The 12,169-nt window shown below is 32.7% G+C and overlaps 1 protein-coding gene across 1 annotated transcript; it reads right to left on the minus strand.

Annotated features, from left to right (window-relative positions):
• Nucleotides 1-2,452: 2,452 nt before the first annotated feature.
• LOC124541111 lies at nt 2,453-11,550 on the minus strand. Its single transcript, XM_047118943.1, has 5 exons — nt 11,414-11,550; nt 7,006-7,097; nt 5,196-5,271; nt 3,095-3,295; nt 2,453-2,526 (listed from the first exon to the last, which is right to left on the minus strand). Exons 2-5 carry the CDS (start codon nt 7,079-7,081, stop codon nt 2,487-2,489), a joined length of 393 nt encoding a protein of 130 aa, XP_046974899.1. The 5' UTR covers nt 7,082-7,097; nt 11,414-11,550; the 3' UTR covers nt 2,453-2,486.
• Between the last annotated feature and the right edge of the window lie 619 nt (nt 11,551-12,169).

Genomic DNA, 12,169 nt, shown 5'->3' on the forward strand with positions numbered 1-12,169 from the left:
ACACATGCAGGTTTCCTCACGATGTTTTCCTTCACCGCCGAGCACGAGATGAATTATAAATACAAATTAAGCACATATCTATAATGGTGCTTGCCTGGATTTGAACCCGCAATCATCGGTTAAGATGCACCCGTTCCACCACCAGTAACCACTGGGCCATCTCAGCTCAAAGTGAAGTCGAGATGGCCCAGTGGTTAGAACGCGTGCATCTTAAATGTAAATCTATCAGAATAAAAGGAATCAATTTGAAATGTCATAAAAGCGAATATTGTAGCTGGATGCGCAAGTGGTTGTACTTTTATACCTCAGATCCCTCTCTGTTTTAAACTAGTCCAATATCTGGTGGGCACAGCCAATGTTACGTGCTTCCGTCGCGCGTAAGCAACTCCAAAAACATCTTTGCTTTAATCCCTACGTGTAATATTGTGTACAGGGATACTGTAACCATTATGATAATATTTGTGATAACGAAAACTCTTTTCTATTTTCTTATCCAGTATGTATGTTAGATGATAACTTTTTAATAACAAGATTAAATTATGAATTAAAAACATTCGGCTTTCATTCGTTTCAACACCCATAACCTAATTTGCAGATCCGAATTTTTATAAAAACTTTAATCCCGACTTTCCGTTTGCATAGTACATTGACGACTAGAAAACACTTTATTATTAAGTTTACTTGAACTAAATTGATTTGATTAAAATAAATACATATAGATATACACTAATATGTCGATTATATTATTTTTGTTGGGACTTAATGTGACGCGAATGAAACGCGGACACTTTCTGAAAAATGATTTTAAGAGAAAACTATTTCTGTATTTATAATTTATGTGGGATTTGAATCCTCTTAAAAGCTAGCCAAGACAAGGATTGTAAATGAAATTAGTATCTCTCTATTCAGATACTATTTAAGCGGTATTGGCAAATTTAGAATTTTTTAGCTTTACTTATAAATAGATTTATATATGACGTTGAATTATTCACTTGGTGGTAGGGCTTTGTGCATACCCGTCTGGGTAGGCACCACCCACTCATCAGTTATTCTACCGCCATATAACAGTACTCAGTATTGTTGTGTTTCGGTTTGAAGGGTGAGTGAGTCAGTGTAACTACAGGCACAAGAGACATAACATATTAGTTCCCAAGGTTGGTGACACATTGACGGTGTAAGGAATAGTTAATATTTTTTACAGGTGATGGTGACCACTTACCATTTGCTCGTCCACCAACTTATAACATGTCAAGCTTAAAAAATAATTATTTTATTGTGTAATTCGATTATCAGTAAAGACTCCTGAATAACTTATCGATTTCTCTTGTTAGGATCTAATTCCCAAACCAATGTTAAATTAAAATCGATCTGCCACATTATATATGCTGAGCAGGCCCGGTGGTGAGCTGAAATGGCCCAGTGGTTAGAACGCGTGCATCTTAATCGATGATTTCGAGTTCAAATCCAGGCAAGCACCACTACATATATATAAATCAGCCTAATTCATCTAATCAGCTCGGCGGTTAAGGAAAACATCGTGAGAATTCTGCTGCATGTGCATTCTACAAACCCGCATTAAAACAGCGTGGTGGAATATGTTTCAAACCCTGTCCTTAAATGAAATGAAGGTTAATTACAGGCTGTTACTTTACATTATATGTATTACAAAACATGCATCGTTCTGTAAGTTAATATGACTCGTTCACTCAACCAAACTTTATGAAATTTGGTTAAAGCAAACTTGAACTCTTAGGTAGGATAGGCTACTTTTTTACGACTGAGAACTGAAGACCAACCTCTGCAACTGTACCAGGGTCGAAAAAAGTAGCTAGCATGATATATGCGGAACAGGAAAAGGGTTAAGAGTAATATTTAACTAACATGACTTTGTATTTTTAAATGTTTAAATTTTTAAATGTTAAAAACGAGTAACTACTGTGTTTCATGCCGGTTCTTCTCGGTAGAATCTACTTTCCAAAACCGGTGGTAGCTTCACTTAATTGTAAAATGATGATTCAAAAGTGCTTGTAAAATCCTACTTGAATAAAGTTTATTTTGATTTTTATTTTTGATTTCGATATTAGCGATATCTTTTTACGTTATTGATTTAATAAAGAAATATAATACAAATAAAACAACATATTATTTGTTTTTATTTTATTACGTTGCGTTTTATACATTCATAAATAACGATCTTTACAAACAACGGTTAAAGATTCAAGATCACGACAGACGCGGTTCGCGTGAAGATCCCAGCCAAAACTTCACGCGAAAACTTCTAAACGTAAATATATCTTAATTAATTCATTAAATAATTAATAATAATGTCTGTCATGACCTTAAAAGAAAATAAAATAACAATATATATGAAGAAACGTATAAATAATTAGTTAATTTAGATAGTAATAAAATTTATACAAAATTTAACTTTAAGCAATTACATAAATGACGATGAATTATTAAAATTGACGTTTTGGATGTTCCACTTAATCTTCGTATACAGTCTGATCGATGGTTTCTGGTGCTCTGCAAGAAAATAAATTAGAGATTAGTTTATTTCCGATATAAATTTACTCTTAAAGGTTTTTGTAGATCGGTATCATAAGTACTGGTGCAAGTGATCCCAATATAAGTAGCTAAAGCACTAGTGTTATGGAAAATCAGGCACCACAAACATCCAGACTCAAGATAACACAGGAAACTAATGAACTTTTTCTACATCGAATCGGCCGGGAATCGAACTCGGGACCTAGGAAAGGTCCATGAAAACCAGTGTACACACCACTCGACCACGGAGGTCGTAGTCTCAACGCGTTGACGATGTTACGGTTGGTTAGAATTTCTTACAGTGCCAAAACCGCGAGCCTATTTGCCAATCTACAAAACATATAGTCATTTGTTACTACTACTGTTACTACTCACAAAAGCCTGATCTATACACTCAGATTTTCTCAGTTTCCCTTCACTACCAAACACAGAAATAAGTAATATGAATTCAATAAGAGGTACTTTTCAAAGTCCAATCGTTGACTAAGATCCACACCTTTCATCTACTGAACCATGAGTTTTAACATATAGTTTCTAATTTAATTACCTTTTATAATAATTCTTTAAATCAAAACTTTTGATGTACGGCGGACAGTCACACCTTGGGCGCCAGTTTTGTAACATATCGCTATCCCCTTCTCTTCCTCTATCTCTGACTCTTTCTCTCTCGTTTTGAACATTTGCAGTAACGTCAAAGATATTCGCCAATGGGTCGGATCGCTTACCGTATCTACCATTCATGAAGAACCTATAAAAATATACAATATATTAATTTATGTCAAATGACAATACCAGTTCGCATTGATAAGAATCGGCAAAAAACTCACTAATTTCATTCTATATTTTACTTGGTAGCGCTTTGTGCGAGTTCGTCTGGGTAGGTACCATCCACTCATCAGATATTTTACGGCTAAGCTTCTAGTGAGCCAGTGTAACTTGCTTTTACATGCACGTGTAAGGAATAATTAATATTTCTTACAATACCATTATTTATATATATATCTATACTTATCGTGAAAAAAAAGTTTCTTTATATACATATATTTTATGATTAGTTTGTAATTTAAGGTGAAACATATTCTTACATACATGTATAATAATTTGTTTCTAAATAATGTACCCCCCACATAGATTCAGATTCTTGGGCATTTAAAAATAAATCAATGCAAAATTTAATGGCGACAGTAACTCTTAAGTACTCGTCATTTCAATCAAATGAACGACAATTTCGTGTCACGTTAAAGAATAATTGTTTTTATAATGGACCTGACTTTTATTATTATTATTATGTATAGTATATAAATATATAAGTATGTTTCTACTTTATCAAAGCAAGTTTGGTACATATTTATATATATGACGGCGCCACTGTATTTTGAGAGCATCAAGAAACGTCAAATGCGGTTATGATATCAGATAGCAACCTTTTTTTAAATAATGGTGGTTTTGACGTCTCTTCGCTCTGACGCAACTTCAGTCTCTTTTGTGAGCGAAGTAAAACGGAAAACAATCCTTTTGCATCTCGCAGAAACAAAACGTGCCTGGTGGAGCGTCATTACCTGAGTTGATTGTATTACTGATAATATTTCGTTGTAATAATTATTGGATATTGTAAAACAACCTCATACACGTGATTTTAATTCTCTTCGCCCGACAACCCACGATCGTTCGGCAGCCACATATGGGAACCAAAAATAATGATAACGGTAATGTGCCGTTATATATGTGGTTATAACTAACCATTAGGTAGTTGGGCAACTTATCCGTCTACCCATATATAATATGTATATATAAAACTTAGGATTCTTATATGTTATATTATTAAAGCTGTATGTCGAAAATATTAATATAATATTTAAAATTTTACTTTATTTTTTACAAATGATTTGAATTTACTAATCGGCGGCATAGTTTAAACGTCTCTGGAAATTGTATTATAGAAACGGATATAAAAACCCAAGAAGATTCATTGACAGCATCGGGTAAATTAGGACTATACTCCATCCTTTGAGGGTCAGGGACTGATGTTAGGTACCCTTTGCTCTTGTACCCTGACGACATAAGCAAAACTATTTACCGATTACGTTCGTTTTAGTAGTTAACATGTTAAACAGTAACAAACAAAGTAAATTTTGTATATATCATATTTTTGTTTAGAATTTAACTCATCGGTAATCTTGGTCATCTCGACTCAATAGTCTTTTCGAACCGCAAAAGGTCATAAATCAATTAACAAAATCTTTTTTTTTTATGGTATGGGTTGGCGGACGAGCATATGGGTCACCTGATGGCAAGTGGTCACCATCACCCAAAGACCATGACGCTGTAAGAAATATTAACTATTCTTTACATTGTCAATGTGCCACCAACCTTGGGAACTAAGATGTTATGTCCCTTGTGCCTGTAGTTACACTGGCTTACAAGCCAAAACTGGCTCAAAGCCCTACTACCAAGTAAAACCGGTTGATAAATCTACCGTAGAATTGAGGATTGAGTTCGTATAATCTTTGACATTAATTATAGATTTGCGTAAAGATGGCGTTTAAACGTCTACAAAACTGTTGGTGTATGTTATAGAAAAATTATTCCTGCTTCGATAGGAATGGACGTTATATAATTTTGATCAATTAAATCGATGAACATCATACCTGTCAGTGCGTGGAGCGATCATTCGTGGAGACGAGCGGCCGTAGCGCGTGCTCAGGACGAAAGGCGACGCTGACACTATGACAAAAAGAAACATGAATAGTCCACCAATCCCCATAAGATGATACTCAAATATAACTGCATGCTCCAATTCCTCAGTCTCATAATATATGATGGAGTTCAGATTTTTTTTTTATCACGAATTTCATTGATCCGATTCGGATTCAAATCTATGGATACCTAAGTACAATACATCATAACTTAGATGTAGCTTCGCCAAATTTCGTAAAACCGATCACATTCGAATTAAGTGATTTCAAAATCGTCCATATTTATTTATATCTTATGCGATAATGATCTTTACGCAAACGTTAAAATTTATAATGTCCTAAAAGCATAGCTGGGCATTAACTCGTTAATCGTTAATTAACGAAGTTAACATTTTGATTAACGAATTAACTTTTAAGTTAACTTTTAAAAATGTTAACGGACACGTTAACTTTCGTTAATATGCAGAAGCCCGTTAATCGTTAATCTAATGCCTACTATTTACCGCTCGGCACCGCGGCCCGGCGCGAAAAACAGGTTCAGACAAGTATGAAACGAATGACGTCCCTCTCGATCGTATCCAAGGAGAAGCTCAAGCATATCTCATCACTACTACCGACAATTGCAGCAACTGTCTATAAATTAAAAAATATTAAATCTAAGGGCCTAGTAAATTGCACAGCTTTAGCCAATGCCTTATTAAATGGTATAGAGAAAAGGTTTGGTCTACTCCTGAATGATGAACAGATGCCTACTTGCCGCGGCATTTCACCCAAAGTTCCGGTTGATATGGCTGGAAACGTATGACAGCAGTAGAGTGGATGCAGTAAAAAAGGTCATGGAAAAAAAGGTAGAAGATGCTTTACGACAAGAAGCAGCGGAAAATTCGAAGGACAGAGATAGTTTAACTGGCGGAGGGAGCAATGCGAGTAACAACGATGATGACGAGGAAGAAGACAGTTTAATTCTGTCACTCAGTCTATAGAAAAACCAAAGAGCTCCAACTCTTTAAAGAGTAAAGCACAAACTCTCGTTCAAATGTGGCTGGACATGAAATCAAAAGACTCGTTCAACGATGCTGCATTCCTCGGGGAACAGATATTCATAAATCTATTTATTAAATACAATACTGCTATACCCTCAAGCGCTTCAGTTGAACGTCTGTTTTCCACGGGTAAAGACATTTAAACACCAAAACGAGCCTCGCTTTCAGACGAGAACTTCAACATGTTAATGTTCATGAAGGGGAATATGCACCTTATGCCCGACGATTAAATTACACATTTGTATTATACAAGTATTTTGTTTTATTCCTAACCTGTTAACTTCCAGAACCTAAGCTAACAAGTTGTATAAGTTCACTAACGCAACGATATAAAAATGCAATTTTACACGTATTAACGGATTAACGATTAACGTTAACTTGCGTTAATTCTTCTGAAATGTAACGCTTTAACGCTTTACGAAGCTAACTTTTTTTGTAGCGGATTAACGATTAACGAAGTTAACTATTTGGTTAACGGTGCCTAGCTATGCCTAAAAGCAAATACCTTCGCTAAATTGACTTGATTCGATGGAGATTAAATGGTGTCGTAATATATCTAAATCTAAAGGTTCCGGATACAAAAGTATCGGCTGACTAGCCTAAATGTAACCATAGTTACTATTTCTTACCGTGCAAAAGTCTGATTGCTGGTGACCACTAATCATGAGGTGTGCACCCGTCAGTCTACCTATTGAAAAAGAAAAAAGTGTATAACTTACTTTCTGCTCGTTTAAACGCCTCCGCATCGGCGAGCGCAGCGCAGAGCAGCGCCACTGCGCACGCACAACGCCACATTGTTCCTCTCGTTCACCTGTGCTGAAAAAGCTCTGTGTCACTTCAATTAAAATTATAACTTGAAAATTACCAGTTTTATTATCTTCAGAAATTTAGTTTTTTTTTTAAATTAATGGTTGCCAATGTCGATTAATTAAAAAAAAAAAAACTTAGCCAATACCATAGGAATATTACCTAATTACATTGGTAAAGAATATGACTTATTTTCATTATAAGATAATATAGACAATAAAAAAGCGTGGAATTAATACTTGTTAACTTCCAGGCACGATAAATTAACATACATATATAATTGTAATTAACTAACATTACTGTATTTTTAAATGTTGAAAAAGAGTAACTACTGAGTTAGTTGCCGGTTCGGGAGAATCTACTTTCGGAACCAGTGGTAGCTTAACTTAATAGTGCTCGTAAAAGCCTACTTGAATAAAGTATGATTTGATTTGAAAGTATATTAGGATTTAGATTTTTTTGATTAATTAATCTTTCGTTAATTAATCTGATTCGCAACAATTCCAGAACATGTCGGCAATAAACTCAATCATAATAAAAAGCTAATCTTCATCATTAATGCGAGCACACTCCACGCCCACGCTAATTATACAGGGTGTTTATTTTAAAAGTTCGTGAATTAAAAGTCGAAATATCTGACCGCTATGCTAATAAGGTGAGAAGTTTGGTCGGCGCCGCGGGGCCCAGCAAGTTTAGGATTGTTCGCTAACGAAAACTCTTTCTAAATATATTCATATGTATTTTTTAATTATTTTTAGTGTTGGTGTTTAATAATTTATGTAATTTTATGCTACAATATGTTCATTAAATTGTTATTTATCGGGAACGATACCATCCATTCAACAGTACAGTAATATTCAGTAAAAGCTCTCGCCAGCGGCTTTTCTCGCGTTTTAGGGGTTTGGTTGTCATGCGTCAGGCAAAGAAGTAGGCTATCCTTCCATGGAGTTCAAATTTGCTTCATACCAAATTTCATCAAATTCAGTTCAGAGGTTTAAAGGGTCGAGAAGCAGACAGAGTTATTTTCATTTATAATATTAGTTTAAAAGTATAGATTTATGTTTTTGGTTCGAAGTTAGGAGTAAGCAGGCAAAGGGGACATAAAATATTGGTTCCCAAGGTTGGTGGCGCATTGGTGATGTAAGGAATGGTTAATATTCTGGTCTATGTGCGATGGTGACCACTTACCATCTCATGTAATCGGACCTAGGTACCTCGCCCTGTTCAGATAGTTCATATTTCTGTTCTATTAAAAATAAAACACTATTAGGAAACCCATTTGGTACAAAAAATTAAGAACCTCAAATCGCCTTTAAACGACTTATTTACAAAACATCAAACTGCTCTACTAATATAAATATGAACGAATTAGGTATAAATGCAAATTGAATCTTGAATGAAAGCTTGACTTTCATCAGACTTTTTAATTTTAATATGCCTTTTATATACGATGGTATTTGTATAGACATAATATAGGAACAATAAAACTAATTTTCTTAAGTATTAGAGTGCTTTGGTAACCTGCATTATTAGTAAGCTACTCCACTTAATTTCAACTACATTATCATGTATGCATGCATTTTCAATAACACTTTTGCAATATATTTTTTAAACTAAATAGAACTGTAGTAGTTTAACTGTCTGTTTTTATATTTCTTACTTCAAATTTAATTGGCATACCAACTTTTACCCCAAATTTCGTCTTTTTAGGTGATGAAAAGTCAAAAGTAAATGACAATTGTAGTTTAACTTATAAGCAAAACCTTAAGCACTTATAAGTTATTTATGAGTAAGTAGTAGCTAGTTTTGTCCTCTACAATGAATTTTCGATAAAACTATTACATTTACTTATAAGTAGTCTTAAATTCCATATTTCTTATATTTAAAATTGACCAACTCCCCTACAAATAATCAGACAAAATACAAATTTAAACGATAACTCTTCGAAAAAAAAGACTTTAACCTCTACCTAATATCTTAGGAGATGAATTTGGAAATATCCTTTCTTAGTTCTTATTTTTCTCTAATCATCTCAATTCCAAAACCATTCTAGCACAAATTTTCCTATCAAACTATTTAGGATGTGTGTTTTTAATCTGCCTATAATGTGAATTAAAGATTCATAAGTTCATCTGCGTTAAAAAGTATTTTTAAAGCTTTGTTAATAATTTGAAAATAACTTAGATCAAATTTTATTGAAATTTATATAGAAATATAAAATATATAATTATAGTTATATTGATTGCACTTAATTAATTAATAAGTGGTCACCATCACAGACATATTTGTATCGTAAGAAATTTTATTTATTCCTTGCATCTCCAATGTCTCAACCTACATACCTGAAAAACTAAGCTATAACTTAGCTATTATGTCCCTCATGCCTTTAGATTTTATAATTACAATCCTAGCGAGCAAAAATAACATTAAATAACTAGTGGGTTTCCGAAACTTCGCGTTTATTCAAAATAATTCAAGTTTATAAATGACAATTGTGTTTGTTTTATTTACATTTTTCTTTTTTTCTAATTCAAACATCACCGCTCTCTAACCGGCCAGTTAATTTTATTCCATTCTCTAATCTATATTAATATTATAAATGGGAAAGTAACTCTTTCGGTCTTTCTGTCTGTCTGTCTGTGTGTCGCTCTTTCACTGCCAAACCACTGAACCGAATTTGATGAAATTTTGTTTGAAGCAAACTTGACCTCCAAGAAAGAACAAAGGCTACATTTTTGCCTCATATACTCTAAATTACACTCTTAAACTTAATCAATGCAGCGCAGGCATATTTAGTAAATTAAAATGAGACCATAACCGATCTATGTACAGCTATCGTCCCAGAGTCACTGGGACAAAGAACGGCTTACACTATTAATATATAAGATTAGCATTCGTCGTTTCTTCTCGTTTACGTTTCGAAATGAGCTCAAATTCAATTCAATCTAGAAACATTACGATTTAGAAGCGCTCGCTTATTTTTTCAAAGCTTTAAAACTGCTTTTTAAAAGGAAACATGTATCAAGAACATTTACTTGCTTTTAAACTAACGGCGGACTCATTTCTTAAGAAATTTATGTGTAATATATTTTAAGAATTATATACATCAAAGTATGTTTTGTATATATTTTGTAGTTTTTGAGGGCTGAGTTGTTAGAACACATCTTAATCGATGATACCTTTCGGTTGTTGATGAGAGATGAAGTTCAAACCCAGTTAAGCACCGCTGAATTTTCACGAGCTTAATTTGTGTTTATAATTAATCTCGTGATACCTTCATATCTTATTTCAAATGTGTTCCAAGCCGTTGAAATTAACTTCTGAATTCCTCCTTCAAAGTAGAGAAGGCTTTAACCCAGCAGGGAGAAATTTGCATTGTGTTACATTTATTATTTACATTTATTATTATTTTTTGTACTTAAGATACAAGCGTTCTGAAGACTGTAAAGATCGTAGGCTGTCAAGAAATTTACAACCCCTTTTTTGGTTACTTTATAAGACATTTACAAAATTAATTTAAAGTAAATTCTAAATTGAATAGCAAAATATTAACATGTTGAGTAAGAATGACATAATTATGATATTGACAAAAAAATGTTTAAAAAAATAAAATCATAGTTTTTTTACAGATATCATGGCAGATACTTTTTTCCCTGACAATATTATAGTGTTATTTTTATATATTGAATTAACTGTTAAAATTTGAAAGAATATTAATATATTTCATGTTAATTATATGTTTTAACTTAACTTTTATAAGACAATGTGTAAGCTAATTTTATTTTGTTTTAACTAAATAAAGTTTAAAAATTTTAGTAGTATTATATAGTTAATATATATAATATATAATAAATAAAAAAAATCCTATATCGTGAAAATAAAACTGCTTTTACGTCACCCAAATCTGAATTATAGGGTTCCTTCTAAAAGACATCAACGCGTTTCGCTCTAAACTATTTCAATATGAAGGATCATTTAGAAGTATTTTTCAATTACACTATTACATTTAATCTATAAAATACCTATTTTAATAATTAAATTTTATTATATTTATTTTATTATAATATTTCAAAAATTGTATTAAAGAATATATAGATTACGAAAAATAGTAATGTTATCTCAAAAAATCTATACATATATTTTAATTTATTTTATTTTTATTAGGACAACCAACAGTAGATACAATATCACATGAAAAATAAATAACATTTGAAAATTATAAAAGTAAAAGTTCTGATATTTACAGGTAGTTTCAACGTGCATATTACTGAAGATATAAATAAATTAATTAATTTAATAATGAAAATAAAACAAACTCACCTTTATAAAGTCACTAAACGATATTGTTAAGTGTTTTGAATATATCTTTCGACGTCCAACGCATGTGACGGCAGGAGTCCTTCTGCGGTCTCCCGAGCGAGGAACCAAACGCCTCCTGCCTCGCGCCCACCTTCCCACTGAGATAATACCTGACGCGCCGTGATAACAGACTGATAACTTCAACATAGCCTTTAAACATTATTGTAATATGTACTTATTATAAAACCTGAGGAAAATGAAAATGATTTACGTGATCTATATTGACAATTGTTACGAGAGTGACCTTAGCCTTCAATACGGTGTTATGACATTTGATTCTATATCATAATTTATATCACATTATTATTGCATATTATGAATATAGCGGGGGCTGTTGAATTTATTATATACAATTATTATTGTAATTAATTGATCAATAATTTGTAAAATTGTAATTAATATTATTTTATATGGCATAGCATTTAATACTGGCATGTAACACTATTTCTTATTTTAAATATGATTGAGGTGTCATTAGAAAACAATTGGACGATAGCGGGTATTCTAACAAAAGATAGAGACATTGAAAAATTTTGAAAAATCATTGTAAAACGATAATATTATTTTGGCCATCCCGAACTACTGAAATTAAACAATGATATTTCTAAATAGGTATAGTACTACACAAATTAGATGTAGCATCCGCGAATTCAATAAACTCGATTATTGCCGATTTATACAACCAATAGAAATAGCTCCCTATCGCGCCATTCGACG

This window comes from Vanessa cardui, chromosome 27 (assembly GCF_905220365.1).
Source record: "Vanessa cardui chromosome 27, ilVanCard2.1, whole genome shotgun sequence".
NCBI classification, from domain to species: domain Eukaryota; kingdom Metazoa; phylum Arthropoda; class Insecta; order Lepidoptera; family Nymphalidae; genus Vanessa; species Vanessa cardui.

Coding starts and splice junctions, on each gene's coding strand:
- LOC124541111 (XM_047118943.1), bottom strand. CDS start 7,081: ATGTGGCGTTGTGCGTGCGCAGTGGCGCTGCTCTGCGCTGCGCTCGCC. Junction 5,272..7,005: donor GGCGTTTAAACGAGCAGAAA/GTAAGTTATACA, acceptor TTTTTGTCATAG/TGTCAGCGTCGCCTTTCGTC. Junction 3,296..5,195: donor ATCGCTCCACGCACTGACAG/GTATGATGTTCA, acceptor ATATTTTTATAG/GTTCTTCATGAATGGTAGAT.